This window comes from Dreissena polymorpha, chromosome 11, assembly GCF_020536995.1.
Source record: "Dreissena polymorpha isolate Duluth1 chromosome 11, UMN_Dpol_1.0, whole genome shotgun sequence".
Classification (NCBI taxonomy): domain Eukaryota; kingdom Metazoa; phylum Mollusca; class Bivalvia; order Myida; family Dreissenidae; genus Dreissena; species Dreissena polymorpha.
This window is the reverse complement of record NC_068365.1, coordinates 47,433,137-47,455,586: the sequence shown is the minus strand read 5'-3', so window position 1 is coordinate 47,455,586 and position 22,450 is coordinate 47,433,137. Positions and strand designations below refer to the sequence as shown.

At 35.9% G+C, this 22,450-nt stretch overlaps 2 protein-coding genes across 10 annotated transcripts in view; one reads left to right on the top strand and one right to left on the bottom strand.

Annotated features, from left to right (window-relative positions):
• LOC127851849 (bcl-2 homologous antagonist/killer-like) overlaps positions 1-22,450 on the bottom strand; it is a 236,465-nt gene that overhangs the window by 111,311 nt on the left and 102,704 nt on the right. The window lies entirely within an intron of this gene.
• Positions 1-22,450, top strand: part of LOC127851818 (zinc finger MYM-type protein 4-like) — a 74,932-nt gene that overhangs the window by 16,754 nt on the left and 35,728 nt on the right. For 5 of the 6 annotated variants that reach the window (XM_052385730.1, XM_052385728.1, XM_052385724.1 and 2 more), the window contains exons 2-11: positions 4,317-4,443; positions 8,558-9,133; positions 9,792-9,869; positions 11,642-12,723; positions 13,764-14,439; positions 14,981-15,114; positions 17,736-17,823; positions 18,669-18,766; positions 19,945-20,193; positions 21,325-22,185. In XM_052385730.1, the coding sequence (XP_052241690.1) occupies positions 4,317-4,443; positions 8,558-9,133; positions 9,792-9,869; positions 11,642-12,723; positions 13,764-14,439; positions 14,981-15,114; positions 17,736-17,823; positions 18,669-18,766; positions 19,945-20,193; positions 21,325-22,185 (3,969 nt within the window). The remainder of the gene's footprint in view (positions 1-4,316; positions 4,444-8,557; positions 9,134-9,791; positions 9,870-11,641; positions 12,724-13,763; positions 14,440-14,980; positions 15,115-17,735; positions 17,824-18,668; positions 18,767-19,944; positions 20,194-21,324; positions 22,186-22,450) is intronic. The other variant, XM_052385726.1, reaches the window with a different exon arrangement.

Genomic DNA, 22,450 nt, shown 5'->3' with positions numbered 1-22,450 from the left:
CCTTGTTAACACTCTAGAGGCCACATTAATTGTTGTCTGATCTTCATGAACTTTGGTCACGAGATTTGTACCAATGATATCTTGGATAAGTTCCAAAATGGTTCTAGTTGGTTGAATAACATTCTCACCAGGGGACGGGGCATTTTTTCATATACATGTATGGCTCTAGTTAAACCTTGTGAACACTCTAAAGGCCACATTTATTGTCTGATCATCATGAAACTTGGTCAGAAGATTTGTCCCTATGATATCTAAGACGAGTTCGAAAAAGGTTCTGGTTGGTTGAAAAACATGGCCACTAAGGGGTGGGATATTTTTCCTTAAATGGCTATTGTTAAACTGTGTTAATATTCTAGAGGCAACATTTACATCAGGGCTTTTCATCAGAAAATTGGGAAGAGGCCAGGGGCCTTTCAAATTGGGAATTTCATGCGCAATAACTGCTCATTTTGGGAAGACTGTCTTTATAAAAGTTTTTGAAAAAGGGTCTTTTCATTGTGCAGAAGTATTAAAAGACACATTGTGGTGCATTCTCAATCATATTATAGCTAATTGCTTTCAATTTGGGAGATGCCCAATATGACTTATTAAAAAAAAAAACAACAATTTTTTCTTTTCAATTTTGGGAAAAAATGACCTTATTTTCGGCCTCTGTTATATAAGGGTGATAGCCCTGTACATCAGTGATTTTCCTTGTCAAATTGGGAAAAGTACCCATACCGGTTCAATTGGGAAAAATTGAGTCGTGAAATCCTCAAAATTGGGAAAAATCGAGTCGTGAAATCCTTAAATTGGGAAAATCGCGTAGTGAAGTTTGGGTCTTATTATATATTATAAATAACAAAATATTATAAAGAACACACAAAGTCAATTACTAGTTGTTTTAATCTCTTATAAAGAAATGTCTCTCTCTTTCATTTTTTTGAAAATTTCAACAATCTTTGATGTTTGATCATCACCCAGTTGCTGGCATCTCTCTCTGCACAGCATCATTAGTGCTGTCAATGTTTCCTGTGATAGACGGTTCTGATTGGTCGTGCAAAGATTGTTTGAAATCTTGAAACCAAACTGCGTCAGTAAACGGGATCCACTTGCCTGTTGACTCTTTTTTAGTGTTTTTGCATAATATTTGCTATTATGACTCATTTCAAACTACGATAAGGTTACAAACCGACGTTAAACAGTACGCTGGCTGCCTGACAAAATAACCGGAAGCAGAAACGGCTCTATTGATTGAACGCGTTGAATAATAAAACCCGAAATTAATCGAGCGCGTGGTTACACACAACTATACGATTTTCTTTGTTCGCTCGCCGAAAGTTTGGTTTTGTTACGAAACCTTCCATCGTTTTGAGAAAAAATTCGGACGCCTATTGGGATTTTTTCAGATGCCGATTGGGAATTTGGGAATTTTCGCTCGATTGGGAAAGTACCGTTTATCGGTACTTTATAAAGAAGGAGGAAAATCGCTGTACATGTATTGCCCAATCTTCCTGAAATTTAATAGTCTGAACATTTTTATGCCCCCCTTCGAAGAAGAGGGGGTATATTGCTTTGCTCATGTCGGTCTGTCGGTCGGTCTGTCGGTCCGTCCACCAGGTGGTTGTCAGACGATAACTCAAGAACGCTTAGGCCTAGGATCATGAAACTTCATAGGTACATTGATCATGACTCGCAGATGACCCCTATTGATTTTAAGGTCACTAGGTCAAAGGTCAAGGTCACGGTGACCCGAAATAGTAAAATGGTTTTTGAATGATAACTCAAGAACGCATACGCCTAGGATCATGAAACTTCATGGGTAGATTGATCATGACTTGCAGATGACCCCTATTGATTTTGAGGTCACTAGGTCAAAGGTCAAGGTCACGGTGACCCGAAATAGTAAAATGGTTTCCGGATGATAACTCAAGAATGCATACGCCTAGGATCATGAAACTTCATGGGTAGATTGATCATAACTCGCAGATGACCCCTATTGATTTTGAGGTCACTATGTCCAAGGTCACGGTGACCCGAAATAGTAAAATGGTTTTCAGATGATAACTTGAGAACGCATACACCTAGGATCATGAAACTTCATAGGTAGATTGATCATGACTTGCAGATGACCCCTATTTATTTTGAGGTCACAAGGTCAAAGGTCAAGGTCACGGGGACCCGAAATAGTAAAATGATTTTCGGATGATAACTCAAGAACGCTTTTGCCTAGGATCATGACACTTCATAGGTACATTGATCGTGACTCGCAGATGACCCCTATTGATTTTCAGGTCACTAGGTCAAAGGTCAAGGTCACAGTGACAAAAATCGTATTCACACAATGGCTGCCACTACAACGGACATCCCATATGGGGGGCATGCATGTTTTACAAACAGCCCTTGTTTATAATTATCTCTTGGATGAGTTTGAAAACGGCTCAGGTATATTGAAAAAGATGACCACCAGGGGATGGGTCATTTTTCCTTACATGGCAGTAGTGCAACCTTGTTAACTCTCTAAAAGTCACATTTTTAGTACAATCTTCATGAAATTTGGTCCGAACATTTGTCCTCATGATATCTGGGCTGAGTTTTAGAATGGTTCCGGTCTATTGTAAAACATGGCCGCCTGGGGGGCAGGGCAGTTCCTTACATGGCTATAGTAAAATCTTGTTAACTCTCTACAAGTCACATTTCAAGTGCTATCTCAATCAAACGTATTTGCAACACTTAAAAAAATTCTTCTGGTTGGTTGAAAGACATGGCCCCCAAGGGTTGGAGAAGTTTTCTTTTTTGGGCTATAGTGAAAATATGTTGATGTGCTATATTAGCCACATTTATTTGCCAAACTCGTTCAAAATATATGACACAATCAAATCTCACTTGAGATTGAAACAAGGGTCATGTGAGCTCAAAAACTTAGAAGTCACTAGGTCTAATTAAAAACAACAACATGTAAATCCTCTAGAATTCACTTTTTTGTCCAATCTTTATGAATCAACTCCTTTGGGTCTCAGGTGAACGCTGTAGGGACCATGGCCCCCTTGATTTTGTTTCTAACGTTCAGCTCTTAATATCATAACAAGCAAGTCACAGTTTAGTCACTATAGTGAAATGGAACAAAATAGAATTGCTTTACAAACTTCAAACAATCTTTATATTTTATGTTTTCAAACATTACCTTTTTATTCTTCTGCCAGTGAAATGTTTATGGAATATAGAAAGTTTGTGCAATTATTATCCCCCCGCTCTGAATTGGAGCGGGGGGATTATGTAGTTATCTCCGCCGTCTGTCCATCCATCCTATCCACTATCTCCTCTTACACTATTAGCACTAGAACCTTGAAATGAAAACACATGGTAGCTATGAGCAAATGTGCGACAGTGCACTATTTGGAATTTTTATCTGACCCCTGGGTCAAAAGCTGAGGCGTGGGGATACGCGTTGGCCATTTCTAGTTACATATATTTTTAGCTCGGCTGTTTTCGGAGAAAACCAGAGGTATTGTCATAGCCAGCTCGCTGTCCGGCGTCTTCCGTCCGGCGTCCGCCGTGATAAAACCTTAACATTGGCTCTAAAATCAAAATGCTTCCACCTACAACTTTGAAACTTCATATGTAGATGCACCTTGATGAGTTCTACACGCCGCACCCATTTTTGGGTCACTAGGTCAAAAAGGTCAAGGTCACTGTGACCTCTAAAAAAAGACAAAAATTCTGACAAGCTTTCGCAGCCGAGCGTGGCACCCGTTATGCGGTGCTCTTGTTTAGTATTTTTTATTTGCTTTTGAAACTTTTGTTTGTAACATAACTTCTGCTATGTGAGACACGATGCCTAACAGCTCACTTTGATTTGCTACTGAAATGAAAGAGCTAAACTTCATCAGTTGAATGTGGGATTTATGTATTATCTCATAGGTGATAATAAATAATTGCAAAATAATAAACACCATTAAACACAGAGTTATGTAGCTATGAAATTGCCTACCTATTTTTGAAACTCACTGAAAGTTAGGATTGCATTTTCATCTTTATTAAGTGCATTTTCTTTTTAACCGTTTACAAATCAGATACGCACTTTGATGCATGTGTAGTCCCTTATAAAATAACAATAAATTTAAGACCTTTCTTACTAGATTCAAGTTTTAAAAGTTTCATATCCAACCCTAAGATACTGATAAGCAGCAAACAACATAAAATCTGGACTAACTGCAAGTCACGCTCAGGCTGTTATGGTTTAATACGGATTGCATACAGTCATTTTCACTATGCTTCTGAGTGGGAAAGGGTTATCCCTAACTGCCATTGTTTAATGATGCTATTTCCACTCACAGGGCGAAGGGTCCGAGGTTACCATAGAGACAGACATGGCTGAACTGACAGAGCCTGTGGACCACATGGGGGACCATGATACAGCTGTCAATGTGAAGAGGGAGGCTGCAGGGTCAACATTGGATGGAGGTAGGCATTTTTTGTGTGGATTTATAGAATATTCCAAGATCATGGTATTTCGTTTATAAAGCTTTGCCTTTGGTTAGCACTTTCACTTATGATTATAGGATTAAGAATGTATAGAAAATAGGAGAAATCTCGAAAACATGCCCCTCCACCATTTTTAGCTCACCTGTCAGGAAGTGACATGGTGAGCTTATGTGACCGTATGATGTCCAGCGTCTGTTGTGTGTGCGTGTGTGCGTCCTTCAACAATTTGTTTTTGTAGACAGAAGAGGTCACAGTTTTAATCCAATCTTTATGAAATTTGTTCAGAATGTTTATCTTGATAAAATCTGGGTTTGGATTGTTTTTGGGTCATCTGGGGTCAAAAACTAGGTCACTAGGTCAAATAATCGAAAAACCTTGTGAAGACAATAGAGGTCACAGTTTTAATCCAATCTTTCTGAAATTTGGTCAGAATGTTTATCTTGATGAAATCTGGGTTGGGATTGTATTTGGGTCATCTGGGGTCAAAAACTAGGTCACTAGGTCAAATAATAGAAAAACCTTGTGTAGACAATAGAGGTCACAGTTTTCATCCAATCGTTATGAAATTTGGTCAGAATGTTTATCTTGATTAAATCTGGGTTGGGATTGTATTTGGGTCATCTGGGGTCAAAAACTAGGTCACTAGTTCAAATATTAGAAAAACCTTGTGTAGACAATAGAGGTCACAGTTTTCATCAGATCTTTCTGAAATTTGGTCAGAATGTTTATCTTGATGAAATCTGGGTTGGGTTTGTATTTGGGTCATCTGGGGTCAAAAACTAGGTCACTAGGTCAAATAATAGAAAAACCTTGTGTAGACAATAGAGGGCACAGTTTTCATCCAATCTTTATGAAATTTGGTCAGAATGTTTATCTTGATAAAATCTGGATTGGGATTGTATTTGGGTCATCTGGGGTCAGAAACTAGGTCACTAGGTCAAATTATAGAAAAACCTTGTGTAGACAATAGAGGTCACAGTTTTCATCAGATCTTAATGAAATATGGTCAGAATGTTTGTCTTGTTAAAATCTGGGTTGGGATTGAATTGGGTAATCTAGGGTCAAAAACTAGGTCACCATGTCAAAGTTTAAAAAACAAACTTATAGACAGTAGAGGTCACAGTTTTCATCCAAACTTAATAAAAATTTAGCCAGAATGTAAATCTTGATGAAATCTGGCTTGGGTCAAATCATAGAAAAACCTTGTGTAGACAATAGAGGTCATAGTTTTCATCTGATCTTAATGAAATATAGTCAGAATGTTTATCTTGATAAGGCGTAACAAAAAAAGTTGTTTGTTTCCGGTGGCCCGACCCTACCTAATTTTTTGCCGCCGGTCCTAATCTTTTTTGAGCCCAAAATTCGAAAAAAATCGGACCGCGTATTTTTCGGCGCGCTCAATAAGCGTTCAACGTTATCGGCGCCGTACATTAAACTTTCAACATAAACAAGATGGCGGCGCCCAGCGCCATTACCGGATCATTACGCATAGCGGATCACTTTGATGTTCAAGACTGCGTTTTGCGATAAATAGTTGAAATTGTTAGATGATATTTTGCACATAGCATCTTCAAGGCCTATTATTTAAACGCATTGATTGAGTCGTAATTGGAGCGTCTCTTTGTCAAACATTTCGGTATGTTTTGCTGACATGTATATACGACTTTGTTGACTTCTGTCTCGTTTCCAAATCGAGGTTGAACATTTTTTGTGGCCACTTGCTATAACTCTGTTGGAAAGTAAGAAGTTTACCCATTATTTTAAAGGCCATTTAGTAGTCTTTCGGCATGCAAAAGTCCATTTCAGTTTTGATTCATGTTTAAGATTTTGTCTGCGTGTAAAAATAAGACAATGTGCTGAATCAGTTAGCAACGGTAATTTTTAATCAAACTGGTGTTAAAGAAGTCTCAAACCGTTCATTGTTTTTCACCAGCACAACTTAATTACGCTACTGATCCGGTAATGGTAACTTGGCTGTACTGTTGAAGGAAAAAGTAATACCAGTTTGTGTCTTTGCCAAAGTTTTGACAATTTTAAGTCATTCAAATGGTCTGCAACTGACTGTTTTAATAGCTTGCTGGATGGTTTTGTAATTGGCAATTCAAGATAGCAATTTTTTTCCACAATGGAATACAAAGTTTAAAGATTTCATGTTTTAAAATCCTCTTTAACGACTGGGTGCATCTCTACTAAACTGTTACATTGGATCTCCAAGAAATGAATATTGCCTAGAATTATTTCTGGCAGGATTATGGTCCTTTGTCTTTTTTTTCACTTTTGAATTTATTATTACAAAATTGTGTGTGTTCAACTCCTCTGCTTGACAAATTTTGCTTCAACTTTCACAGCTGAATGTAAAGATGATCATTATGGTAGGACTTCTGACTGCAAACAGTTAAGCCATTTTTCATTTTGTCTACTGTATATATAGTGTATTTGTCTCTGTCCAAGCATAATTGTCCATGTCAAAATTCTAGTTATATTTAATAAGTAAAAATGTTATCATTTTCAGGGCAAGCACAGTCATAGTGCTATAGTGGGGGACATATTGTTTTTGCCCTGTATGTTGGTTTATTTGTTTGTTTGTTTGTTTGCCCCAACTTTAACATTTGCAATTACTTTTGCAAGATTGAAGATAGCAACTTCATTCTTGGCATGCATGTGTATCTCATGGACCTGCACATTTTGAGTGGTGAAAGGTCAAGGTCATCCTTCAAGGTCAAAGATTTAGCTTCAAAGCGGCGCAGTAGGGGACATGGTGTTTCTAACAAACACATTTCTTGTTTAAATTTATAAGTATAGTTTGATACAAGAAGCATTAAATGTCTGCTTTTCTGTGCTTGGTGTGATTTGATTTTGTGCTTGTTTATTGATTTTTGTGTGTGTAATTGTATGTATATAATACAAGTCGTAATAAATTTTCTGTTCTGTTCCTGAAATTCATGGGTAGATAGACCCCACGCCACCAGTACATAATAAAATCTGAAAATGTGGTCCTTTGGGAACATTAACTGCATCCAAGAAATATAAAAGCACATCCGGTTTGATTGGGTCTTTCCATGGTGATAATGTTAAATGCAACACCACTGGCGTTCCCGTAGCACTGCTTTTGAGGTATTTAATATATTATAAATAATAAATAATATAGAATACACTGCATGAACCCAAAGGACCAGAAAGTATAACAACACTGAATCCCTATAGACACTGAGGGTCAAGCTCTCTGTGACTTGTTATAGTTATGCCTTTTATTGGTCATAAAATGGTATATTTAAGCCGTTGCCAGAAGTCAACATTAAACTCGGAATTAAGGAAAGCAACACATTCAATATTAATGAACAGCAAGTTTTTATTTCATAAAAGCATTTAAATATAGTCATATAGCATTACAGACATCATCAAATTTATTGTACATACAGTTATACACAAAACATGAGAAGAAAATGCACCATGTACGACAATTTCTAAAAAAAAAAATATTTTTAAAAATAAAATTATTTGCCTACCTACCTACCCTAATTTTTTTGGCCATGTCAGTGGAAACAAACGATTTTTTTTTTTAGGCCTAATATCTGATTTTGGATCGTATATGGGTCATCTGGGGTCAAAAATTGGGTCACCGGGCCAATTCTAGTAAAACCTTGTGTAGATGAAAGAGGTCACAGTTTTCATCACGTCTAGAATGAAATTTTGTCAGAATGTATTAATTAATGAAATCTGGTTTGCGATTGTTTATGGGTCTGAATTCTGATAGAATTTAAGTTGATGTAGCAAGGTTAGTCAGGTGAGGGATTCAGTGCCATCATGGCCCTCTTGTTTCTTTTCATTATCTTTGTCAGTTAATGTTATATGAGAACAAGATTTGAAAAAAGCAAATTAAACTTAAACTGAAAATAGCAATTACTGTGATATCCTTACCTTATAAAATGGAATGCTTACATTTGGTGTCCCAAATGTCCTTGTCGATTAAAGACCTGTGTGTATTATTAAAAACCTTTAAAAGTATGATTCCATGTTGCATATTTACTACTGCTTAGTAATGCTGTTAAATTGTGTTTTTTGTGTCTATTAGACCAAACATCCTGTGTTCCAGAACATTCAAATGAAAGTGAAGCTAGTTCGCCGCCTGCAGATTCAAACGCCAGTCCTGTGGTTGCCTCTGAGAATTCTGGGATATCACTGAAAGCTGAAAGGACAGAGGTGAAAGTTGACGAGCCATGGGAAATACCGGAATCATCATGTGTATCTCTGGATGCCTGTGTTACAAACACTGAAGAGAACTCTGTGTGCATTCCTTGTGGACCAGGTGATACTGATAGTGGTGAGGTTACAGACAAACCAAGTGATATGGATGTAGATACAATTGTTAACTCTGGAAATAGTTGGAATCACATGACTGAAAAACAAAGCGACATTGATGGTTTAATTTTAGATATGAATAAGGATACAAGAGGAGAGGTTTGTGAAACAGTAAATGCATTTAGTAGTGAACATTCATCAAATCCTGTTGAAATGGAGACAGAAGAATCACAAACGTATTATCCAGAGAAATCATTTCTTCAGGATGAGGAATCAAATCATGAGGTTGTGAATGTAACACATGAATCTGCTATTCACAATGTCACTGTACCAGAAGAGTCTATTGCTTTGTCAACTATGATCTCAGAAAGTAAGTAGATAAAAAGGGATAGGCTCACTCGGTTCTATAATCGTTGTGGCATATTTTTTAAAATAGCAGAGCTGTATATATATATATATATATATATATATATATATATATATATATATATATATATATATATATATATATATATATATATATATATAAATATTCATATTGCATTTATTTTCATTTAACAAAAATTTTCTGTCATTAATAAAATTAGTTTATATAAAAAAAAATTGATTAATTGTGAACATTTAGTAAATGTATTGAAACATCAAAATAAAGCTGTGTAATAATGTGTTAAGATTGAGGAAGGTTGCTGTGCCCAGCATAGCCGGAGCTCTGTGATTTAAATACACAGACAGCCATGTTATAGCAGCAAATGATGTCAATTAATGTTCAGCTAAGTACTTCATTTAGTTGTATTATCCCTTTAGCACTTAGATACGTATTTTGACACATGTGTAGTCCCATAGAAAGTTAAATTTAATTAAAGACCTTTCTTATTAGATTCAAGTTTTAAAGGCTTCATTTCCAATTTTAGATACCGATGAGCAGCAAACAGCATAAAACCTGTTCTGTTTTTATGCTGTTTGCACATAGCCATTTTCACTTTGCTCCTAAGTGGGAAAGGGTTAAATAATACATCTCATTTGTGCAGCTGAAGTCCAAGGTGATGTCAGTGCTGTTGAAGCAATGGAAGATTCAGTGGTCAGTGACAATCCTAGTCAAAAACAAGGTATACAAGGGTTCTTTATTTTCATAGTTATTGAGTGCAATCATGTTTTTGTCAACAGTGCAGCGTTGTTGTTTTTTCATTTGGGGAAGGGGTCAGGGTGCTTTGCATTAGAAAAATGTTGTCATTTTTACTTGAATTGGGAAATTGTGTTTTTGTTATTTAATGCCCCCGAAGGAGGGCATATAGTGATCGGACTGTCCGTCCGTCCGTCTTTCCGTCACTCTTTGCGTTAAGGTTTCGAAAAAATGCTCATAACTTCTATGTTGCTTCAGATAGCAACTTGATATTTGGCATGCATGTGTATCTCATGGAGCTGCACATTTTGAGCTGTGAAAGGTCAAGGTCATCTTCAAGGTCAAAGGTAAAAAACAAATCCAAGGGAAGTAATAAGCTTAAAAGGGAGATAATTATCTGTACTTGCCAATTGATCAAAAAATAAAAATAAATCAAAGCGGTGCAGTATGGGGCATTGTGTTATTGACAAACACATCTCTTGTTTGCTTACAAATACAACATGAACTATCTAGTGCTTTTAGTATTCCATTTGCTAAGGTTCACTTATAAGAGCTTGATAGGAGATTAACTGAATAATCCGACTTATAAGAATAATATATACTGTTTTAAAAAACATAAAATTGGGAATTTAAGACAGTCATTTGTGAAAAATATATACTTGTGAATTGAGCCAAATTCAAGCCTCAAAGAAGACCTTAGAGAAACACTTTCTTTTTCTTAGCTTGTTTGGGTGCTTACATAACAGGAAATTTAAATTTTTGATTCACAAGAAAAATATAAACAAAGATTTTTTCAGAGGAATTGTTATATTCTGTATCTACTTCCCCCTACTAATACACAACCTTTCCATGAATTTGGAATCGTAGAAAGATTTCTTACCTGAAAATAATTTAGTTGTAATACTGCAGTAATTCATATAACTATAAAGCGTTTATCTGAATTGAAGATAAATGTAACCCAATAACCATTTTAATACACTTTAATTTATTTTGTCTCTCATAAATCTTTAATTTATTCAATGCATAAAAACATCTGTCTGATTTGTTGAACACTACTAGCATCTCCTCAATCCTCTACAATGCAATGTAGGTAAATATGTTGATAAATGCATTTTTAAATGACCCCATGCTTAACATGTTATCCCCTACAGAGAATTTTTTCCCAGCTAAAAATTTACTTTAAAGACCTTGTAAGAGTTTGACATAGATGCTTATGGATTGACAATTGTATAGCCTAGAATGATGACATAACTGTGTCACTATTTATGTGTTTAAAATATTTATTTATCAATAACCGTTTTTAATGTATGCACATGTAACTGTTTGGAATATCAATGTCTTGGCCATGATAATGAACTAGAGAGGACTTTAATATTGATTAAGTTGTTGTTGTTTTTTGCATAAAAAAGTTAAGATTCATGCATATTTATTTTTTTCCATGGGTATTTTGCGCCGGTACAGATACACATCTTATGTGGATCTCTGTTTATAAATTGGTTGTACCTACACACATTGCTAAATATTTTTGTATCAAGAGCATTTTACAACAAGTTCATGCCAACTTATTTACTCGTCATAAGCTTTACATTTAATCTCCTTATCACTGGCATAATTGTTTTATTATTCTTTTAAACTCCAGAAGAAGTTGTGTGATTTTTACACCACTCCTCCGATTTCTCTTTGTTCGATGCAAAAATAGCAAATCATTTAGTTCTTAACATGATAGGATCTATTGAAACCAATAATTATTTGTTTAAGGTCAAGCTGATGATGAAGTGGATATTACAGAAGACCTGGATAGTATCACTGAGAATTCTCCCGCAATTGTGGAACCAGCTAGAGAATTGGATACTGATGCATATAATAGAGAGTCAATGGGTGAAGTTGAAGAAGTAACAAAATCAGATGCTGACAGCAATGAGTTGCTGAATGAAACAGATGCTGATGCTTTAGTAGACATTTCAGAGTCTCATGCTACTGTTGAAGATTCTACTGTAAAAGATGATATTGCTGATGAACATTCAGATATTGCCACTGCGACACAAATAGGTTTGGAAGCAGCTGACAATGCAGAAGAGCTGCCAGTTGAAGCAGTTGAACCTGAAAATGTGCCCAAAGCATTCCAAGTTACAGAAGAGTCAAATGAGAAAATGTATGAAACAGATGTTAAAGATATATATGATACCCCAATGGAAGAACCTACACATAGAACTACCAGTGAACATGAAGAAATTCCAAATGTAATCAACAGTGAACTTGAAGGACTTGAAGAAATTTCACATGAAACCAATAGTGATCAGGAAGATCCTCCAAATGAAACCAACACCGATACCCCAATGGAAGAACCTACAAATAGAACTACCAGTGAACATGAAGAAATTCCAAATGTAATCAACAGTGAACTTGAAGAACTTGAAGAAATTTCACATGAAACCAATAGTGATCAGGAAGATCCTCCAAATGAAACCAACACCAACAATGAGCATGAACTTCCAAATGAAGCCAAAATTGAACATAAAGAACCTCTGAATGAAACCAAAAGTGAGCATGAAGAACCTCCAAATGAAACTAATAGTGAGCTTCCGGAACCTCTAAATGAAACCAACAGTGAACATGAAAAACCTGCACATGAGATCAACATTGAACACGAAGAACCGCCAAATGAAACCAATAGTAAACATACACCAAATTGTGAACTTGATAAAGAAGAAATACATAATGAAACAAGCATTACTGTAAAAATAATTGAGACTAGGAAAATGGCTGAAGACAATGTTCCAGAAGTACAACCTTTGCAGAAAGAATCTTCAAAAGACAAGATAACAGATGAACAGGATCAGGTTGGCCTTTTTTGTTATACGCCCGTCTATGACGGGACGTATTATGGTATACCCCGCGTCCGTCTGTCCGTCCGTCTGTCCGTCCGTCTGTCCGTCCGTCTGTCCGTCCGTCTGTCCGTCCGTCCGTCCGTCCGTCCGTCTGTTAATGTCGTACGCTACGTCAAATATCCTTTGACAGATTTTCTTCAAATTTTAACACAATCTTAATATTGATAAACCCTGATCCCCTTTCGTTTTTGACGGAATTCTGAATTGTCGTTCCAGAGTTATGGGACTTTGTTCGTCAAAATTTCGTGATTTCATTGAATGTCCTACTGTAGCTCAAATATCCTTCGATGGATTTTTTTCAAATTTCAACACAATCTTAATATTGATAAACCCTGATCCCCTTTCGTTTTTGACGGAATTCTGAATTGTCGTTCCAGAGTTATGGGACTTTGTTCGTCAAAATTTCGTGATTTCATTGAATGTCCTACCGTAGCTCAAATATCCTTCGATGGATTTTTTTCAAATTTTAACACAATCTTAATATTCATAAACCCTGATCCCCTTTCATTTTTGACGGAATTCTGAATTGTCGTTCCAGAGTTATGCGACTTTGTTCGTCAAAATTTCGTGATTTCATTAAATAAACTGAAGTAAAAAAATGATTCAAAGGGTTATTTATTACCTTACTACTTCATTGGCGAACGACGGGCGTATCATGCGCTCATGGCGCAGCAGTTTATTTAATAACAGTTTTGTTGTTTGGTTGTCTTTTCCACTTAAAATGGTGCAATTAAGTTTTTGTATACACAGTCCAATTCATATGTATAGTACATGTATTTGACACACATAGTGTGATCTTTTCAATGTAAAATCAGTTGCACAAAATAAGATTGTATTTGGTTATATCATATATAAGGAAAAATGATTGGCTACATTCTTGTACCTAATAAAGTACTAATGTAAGTTTTGTTCTATATAGTTAAATCAGGTTAAGTTAACATACATGTGTGTTATAACTGAAAAAACAGTTTAACCTTTCTCTATTTTTTTAGCTGGCAGGTTGTCTGGAATTTCTAGCTGAAGATGAAAATAATAAAGAAATCAAACATTCATTAGTTGATGGTTCTAACATAGAAACAAATGGATTATCTAATAGTGCTGATAGTGAAGCTGCAGAAGAAACTACTGATCTCACAAGTGCAATAAGAAGCTCCAGAGTAAAAGATGAAGATGAACGTCAACTAAATGATAGCAATTTAAAAACAGAAAATGCAAACTCTGGAAACATTAGAATAGACAATAATCATGACACTCACAAAGTTTTTGACGAAGACGATGTGGAAGTAAACTTTGATGATACAGTGAAGGAAGTAATTTCAAATGAGTCAACACAAATTGAGAACACTGTAGTAGCTTCATTAGAAAATGAAACTGAAGTTATAAAAGATAAAGAACATAATGAAGATAAAACAGCAATCATACATGTAAATGATGCAGAACACGAAAAAATGGACATAGACAATGATGTAGACATGCCTTCATCAGAGAAAACCAAGATTGATGATACAGAGAATTCTAATGATGTTACAGAAGGAATGGAGGTTATTGAAAACTCTATGGAACAAATGGATGAGTCTTCTAACCTTTCTGGTGAACACACAAAACATGAAGAGTCTTCCTCTAGTGATAACGTTTCTGTCAGTGCCAAAGAGGAAAAAATGAAAGACGGTATGCAGGCTAAATTACTTGAATTGTGTTACTGTCAATCTCACGATGTTTTATAATATAATTACACTGCACTGTCATTGGCATACATGTAGGTATGATTCCTTAGAGCACTTAAATTAATATGATTGACATGGACATGATCATACTTAACCCTTTACCACTTAGATATGTATTTTTAGGCATTTGTTGTCCCTTAGAAAGTTAAATTCAATTAAAGACGTCTTACTAGATTCAAGTTTTAAAGGCTTCATTTCCAACCCTTAGATACTGATGTGCAGCAAACAGCATAGAATTAAAACCTGAAAAGACTGCTAGTTACTTGCAGGCCGTTCTGGTTTTATGCTGTTTGCGCATAGACATTTTTACTTAACTTCTGAGTGGGAAAGGGTTAATACTATTTACCTATTGATTGTATTATATTATTTTATAAAACATTTTACTAACAAAAAATAAAAAATTCTATCTAAAAATATTATAATATTTTAATTTCTTTTAAACACTTTTTTGTACTTAACTTGTACATTTTCGTGCATGAAATTAGAAAAATCCAAGGACCTGCAAAACTCTTCGGAGACAGCTGCTAGTATAAATGACAACTCCTGCAGTCCTAAGGGAGACAATGCCAGCAGTCTCAGCAGTGATGACGCAATGATGATAGATTTAAAAGATAGTTCAGTAAGTCGATTAGTTTTGGCATAGATTTAAAAGATAGTTCAGTAAGTCGATTTGTTTTGGCAAATTGGTGTTTGCCATTGAAATTAGTTTTATTATGTTTGCTACCCTGTTCCTTAATGTTTACCAATTTACAGGCTAATAGATTTACTTAAAACTAGACTGTAAAATACACCTCCTGTTTTTGTTTTTGGTTGACTCTGAGTTTGAAGTTGTGTTAATATACCAAATTAACCCTTAAAGCGCTGGAGCTGAATTTTAAAGGCCTTTGCAAACAGTTTGGATCCAGATGAGACGCCACAGAACGTGGCGTCTCATCAGGATCCAAACTGTTTGCTATTCTGATAGTATTCTTTGAAAAAAATCGAAGAAAATGCTAATTTTAGAAATTCAGCAGAAGACATTTTAGCAGACGACAAATTTCCCAGCATGCAAAGGGTTAATGTGCTTCTTAGACACAACATATATCAAATTCTCAATTCTATTTTAGAATTCAATAATTATATTAAAACAACATGTCCGGCTATGAATTTTTTGGTAGAAAATTAAAAGTGATATATAATATATAAGTATTAAGCAAAATAGTTTTGTGAAATGACAATAAATGTAATATATACTATAAAATCAATTTTTCTGTCATTCCGTAAAAGGTTAACTCAAAATGACATGTTTCATCTTGCATCAATAAAAAATACTTAGCTGTTATCTTCACATAATAGATTTTATATATAAGCGCTGACACCACTTCCACGTCATATCTCATTTTCACCTTGCATTGACCTCCTTTTGCTCTTAGACTTTCTCAGAAGGTCAAAATTCTTGGTTTATCATGTATTTTTTTAACATAAATATTGCATGCTACAAAGCTTTAATTCTTGCATAGATATAATCTATGCACAATATCGATACACACACATCACCCTTGCTGCATTTTGATCTTAACTTTGATCTTTTCTCGAGGTGTAATTTCTTTCACCCTTATTGACGCCTTTCATGTAACAGCAATTCTGCTTGCTACAACAATTTGATACTGCATGTATTGATCTATGAACACTCAACCCACATCATCTGACCTCATTTTGACCATGACATTGACCAAGTTATGGACTAAAATTTAATAGTCCTTATGTATTTACATAAATCGATTGTTCTGATTCGTATCATACAAAAATAAAACTTCATGTACATCATGACTTTCTTCCTTGGGGAAAGCATTAAATAAAATTAAGCATTAAATTGGAATGCTGAATAAATACTATGTGGCCCATGGGAGACAACTTTCTCTTTACTTTTGGTTACCGGTAAACATATCATAATGCATTTTCATTAAAAAAAAGTTGCATTCTGAAAAAAATATTGTAGCACATGTGCGAAAACTCACTCTGAGATCTTTACTTTAGGTAAAAAAAATAAAATCCATTTATTTTAAGTGAAAACTTTTTGTGAACATTTAAACCAAGTTTATTATGCTGTGTGAGATAGGTCAGTATTGACGTAGAACTGTTCATCTTTTATGTTGGACAAGTGGTGTTTTTGTTTGACACATTACAAAGGCTTGGATGTGGTGTTCAATGTAGGTGCCAAAAATCTGGACCAAATTAGAAAACACTAAGAAGTCCCCGTTCACAATTACTGTTACCCGCAAAAAAGACCTCGTTCACACGTACCTTAACCATTATGTGGACAACAGTCTGACGTAGTCTGTCAATGTAGAAGTGCACAAACACACAAAGACAAAGACGTTTTTGCATATTTTATTTAAACATTTTAATTGTTGTCAAAAACTGTTGCAACCCAGTTCATACAGACTGTTACCTCAGTGATTTTTTTTGCTTAAATTTACAGCCGATTTTCGGCTGCTTCCCAATCGCAAAAATACACGTTTTTTCCCAAACATCTGACCAAAATTTCCCAAAAAAAGCCCCCCCCCCCCCCCCCCCCCCCAAAAAAAAAAAAAAAAAAATTTTTTTTTTTTTTTTTTTTTTTTTAGAAAGAAGTCTCATATAACTTAATTATGATTTCTTTAATCAAGGTCTCAACTTTATTTTTTAAACATCTTACAGAATATATATAACTTGAATTTAGTCATTTTTGTCCATAAATCATTCCCAAACTTGCCACCTTTATTGATTAAAAAAAATCCCAATTTGACCAGACTCCTTTTCTAGGAAACTCCCTGAACATGCACTTAAAAACAATATCAATTCTGTTACTTATAATCCTATTTATAATGATTAATTTTTCCCAATTTCATGGTTTATCGCGCTATTTTTCCCAATTTCACGGTTTATTGTGCTAATTTTCCCAATTCAAATGGCACAGGCTGTAACAAATTAAAGCAAATCACTGTACCTGCTTGTAGTTGTTCCGCCAACAGCCCATACTGCCTGTATGATAATAGGGTGTAGTAATCTGGAATGAAAAAATGGCAGCTATTATGATTATTTACGATTTCTTAATACATTTTTGGTAAGTAAGCAGTCAGCATAGCCTTGTATCAATGTTTAACATGCATTAACTATTTAATTTGGAACTTTGAGGTTAAAAACTGAGCGCTATTAATATCCACTATACATGATCAAATACTGTATATTGAAATGCTTAACTTGCTAATGTCTTTTCAGCAGAGCACAAACAAATTGGAAAGTTTGAAGAGTCTTGAAACTGACTCCAAAGATTTAGCCAAGCCAACCATAAAAGAGGAGAAAACAGGTAGTACAATACTGCCCATATTTAGTTGTCTTCAAGGTGATTGTTTTATCAGCCAGAACTATACATTTGAGTCTTGCTCTGCGAGAAGGGAGTTTAATGCCTGTGTGAAGTGTCATCCCAGGTTAACCTGTGCAGTCCACATTGGCTAATCAGGGACGACACTTGCTTAAAGAAAGCCTCTTCTTTGCCAAGATCTAGTTTTAGCGGAAAGTGTCGTCCCTGATTAGCCTGTGCGGACTGCAGCAGGAAGTTATGCTTTTGGTGAAAGTTTGTGATCAATGTTTGTCTGTTGCTAATTCTTGGACCATGCAGGTTGTTTGTAAGCAGTGTTGTTTTTCACCATTATGGGAATGAGGCAAGGCCATTTGCATTTGGAAAAAAGGTTGTTGTGTTTTTTTTTAATTACAAATACTAAACAATTGAAAATAACAGATTTGTTAACATTATAATGTATACGGTTCAACTCTCAGAGCTGAATATGGAGAAGACAAGAATAGATTGATTAATAAAAAAAAAAGAGTTATTTTTGTTCTTTCTAAAGTTCTTTGGAAATTTCTAGGCAGTAATTTAAGAAAAATTTAACTATGAGATTTGGCATAGGGCTGATATTTAGCAGCAAAATTGACCAAAATACACTGATAGGGTAAATGGGAAGGGTCGTGAGCCTTCAAATAAGGGGGAGATGCACCTGGAAATAACTTTCCACCAATATCACTGATGGGTGGGGAATGAAATTTCTCGGGTAAAGGCTCAAAAATATACCTTGACCTCATAGTTACATAATAGTGAACCCTTCTCATTTAACACAAACAAGTGTTCTAACTGAATTGTTTTAACGATTTTAGATAAAGAAGATGATGATGTTATTGCCATTAAAGAAGAAAAGAAGCCTCCACCAAAAGTTCTCAAGTCAAAGATGCAGAAATGCATTGTGTGTGCGAAGGTTGGTAATACCCATGTTTTGTTATTTAGCATTAAAGTGGGTAGGTTAACAGACTGCCATGATGTGTCAAAAATACGTTTAAAATGGCAAAAACAAATCCACATGGACTATCATCAAATGAGTCATGTCCTGAGAAAACTGGGCATAATGCATGTGCATAAAGTGTCGTTTCAGATTAGCCTGTGCAGTCCTCACAGGCTAATCAGGGACGAAACTTTCCGCCTAAATTGGATTTCTTCTAAGAAGAGACTTCATTTAAACGGAAATTGTCATAAAAGCGGAAAGTGTCGTCCCTGATTAGCCTGTGCGGACTGCACAGGCTAATCAGGGACGACACTTAAACACATGCATTATGTCCATTTTTCTCGGAACATGACTCAAATTAACTAGTTGTTTTCAGTGTAATTATCCGAAGGGGTATAACATTATGAATCTAATGATAACCCTCTGTTTATTTAGGTTTCCATATTGCATCTTTATAGAAACTACGGAAATTAACATCTTTTGACTACATTTTTACATCTTTTAACAGCACACTTTATTGTTTGAAATGTTGTGTTGGAAACGTAAAAATTAAGTTAAAAGATTTGTTCCATCCTTTTGGAAAAGACGCAATTTGGAAACATTAAAGGGATCTTTTCACGGTTTGGTAAATTGACAAAATTGAAAAAAGTTGTTTCAGATTCGCAAATTTTCGTTTTAGTTATGATATTTGTGAGGAAACAGTAATACTGAACATTTACCATGGTCTAATAGAGCCATTATATGCATCTTTTGACGATTTTAAAACCTAAAAATTATAAAGCGTTGCAACGCGAAACGATTGAATAATTTGGAGAGTTCTGTTTTTGTCGTTAAATTTTGTAAAACTACGAAGATTGCTTATATAAGGTATAAAATACGTTCAGCATGTGTATTCGGCGGAATAGCTCAGTAGGCTAAAGCGTTTTTACTTCAGGACTCTGGCAGGACTCCAGGGGTCACTGGTTCGAAACCTGGTCCGGGCAATGTTCTTTTCCTTTTTTAAATTTTATTCTTGATTTTTTACTGGAGCTTTTACGATCCAATGTTTAAATTTATCGATATAAAGCATTTAACGAATAAGTTAAAAAATGCCAAAATCTGTGAAAAGGCCCCTTTAATACAAGGAGGATAATAAGAGGATTCCTTGTTTTTAGTTTGGGAAATGCAAGTACAACATCGTACGTAACGGTGACATCAAGCATCTGTGTGATGACGAGTGTTTCAAACGTTTCCGTGCCAGCCCCACCACTTATCTGCGCCAGGTGGAGGTGACAGCGACCTTGACCCCTGGGGACAAGATCAAGGCCACTGGTGCCTCCCAGGCCCCTGTGACCCCTGCCTCTGCTCCCACCGCCAGTGAGAAACTTGCCGCCAAACTTAATGAGAAAGCAGCCATGCAGCAGGTCTGTGTTTCTGTGTTGATGAAGATACGGGGAGTGAACAGTTTAGCATGATACTGTTGTTTGTGCTGAATATGTCTAAGATATAGAATTTAGTTTAAGCCCATTTATTTAAGCTTGATTGCATCGAAAACCTCACGCTTAAAGAAACGCTCTCGAGCCCGTTTCCAGGGCCAATGACCAGTACTTGGTGTCTTTGTGGAAGATCTAGAGAACGCTCCCCGAGTGGTGATTGAACCTGTGACCTCCAGATCACTAGACGGACACCTCATCCATTACGCCACGGCAAAATACAATAGTTTCATGCTCAGCTTACAAAATCAACGAGCACAAATCATTGTGCAGTAATAGTCAGCAGGGGACATTTTTCACTTTTTGGATGACATCTGTTATTGAATTTTTACTGGTCGCAAGTCCATTTTGCAGACTTTAGCTTCAGATTTATGATAAAAATGAGACAAGATATATTATTTGAATTACAGTGATATTTAAAGTAACTATGGTAAAGAAAAACTGGATTCTTAGATTATTACTTTTAAGATAAAATATCATATAACACAATTTGATAAATTTGATTTACAAACTTATAAGCACCTGCACTGTCATTCTTGTAATACCTGTCCAACCTGTGGATATATAGAATTTGCAAAATTATGACATCAAGCTGTAAACATAAAAAGGCCAAAACAAACGGCCCCATATTTGTTAATTAATTTAAACTTGCAAAGCGTAAACTATTTTCTGATAAAATATAGCCAATAGTATCTGTTATTGTATGCAATTGTTATTATTTTTCAAAATCAGATTGTTAACTCATGTAAGCTTTTAGATAACCATGATGTCTGTCAGTCTGTGCATGTGTGAGTGTGTCTGTTCATACATTCACTTTTTCTTCGAACAACTATTCCTGAAAAGCTTGGCAGCTTTTAATGGAACATCTCTGAAATGATCCTTGGGTGACCCTCATTCAAAGTTGTTCTTATTGTTCAAATAGAAAATAGAAGTGAGGAAAGGGGCGGGCAAAGGGTCTGCTCTGACATGCCATTAATTTATTTATTTAGCAGGACTGCAGTTTGGTAACATTTGACCTAAGTGGTTTTCAGTTTTTTCCACACAAATGTACCTTTTTTCTAGACCCAGAAAGATTACAAAACCTGCAGTGTGTGCCAGTTGATAAACGTCCGCACTGCCAAGCCGTTCTTGAACTGGCAGGGAATGGATTACTGTGGCGAGGAATGCCTCGGTAAATTCCAGGCAGGTTTGAGTAGCACCTGCAGCAATTGTTCAACAGCCATCTTCCAGCGAAACAAAACCAAATATATTTGCAATGTCGGCTCCGAGTTGAAGCATTTCTGCAGCGAAGGATGTCATGCTGACTTTCTAAAAAAGACCAAATTTTGTGCATATTGCAACAAAGATTTGTCTACTGTGACTAACTCGTTTATGGCACCTGTAGACGATATGGGTCATTTTAAAGACTTTTGTGGCCAAGTGTGTTTACAGAATTTCGAAATTAAGAACAAGGAAGGTGGCGAAACAACTGAGGGGACAAAATGGAAATCAGTGAAAGTTCAAGCAGGCAATCATAGTTGTGCTGTGTGTAACCGTATGGCTGTGCCAAAACACTGCCTGCAGCAGGATAATTCATCGGACAAGTTCAGTCTGCTGTGCAGTGATCCGTGCCTGTCTGCGTTCAAATATGCCAACAAAATAGAACTCAGTTGCTGCGACCAGTGTGGGCTCAGTTTGAATGGTGACCTAGCTAATGGCCAGATTGTGCAATTCGAGGGCCAACAGAGACGTTTCTGCAGCTTTATGTGCGTTAATCTTTTCCGAACACTGAATTTGAAACGTGTCCAGTGTGCTTGGTGCTCTACGAAGAAGAACAACTTTGATATGATTGAGAGAGTGGATGCGAGCAATCGCTTTCAGTTGTTCTGCTCCCTGAACTGCCTTTCACTTTACAGAGTGAACCTTCAAGCCACCTCTAATCAGGTGAGTGTCAAGGGTTCTTTTAACCCTTTCCTCCTGTAAGATACAAAGTGAAAATGGCTTTTGCACCCAGCATAAAACCAGAACAGCTTGCGAGTAACTCGCAGTCTGTTCAGGTTTTATGCTGTTTGCTGCTCATCAGTAACCGAGGGTTTGAAATGAAGCCTTTAAAAGTTGAATTTAGTAAGACAGGTACTTAATTTAATGTAACTTTCTATGGGTCTACAAATTCGTCAAAATATGTATCTAAGTGGTAAAGGGTTAAGTG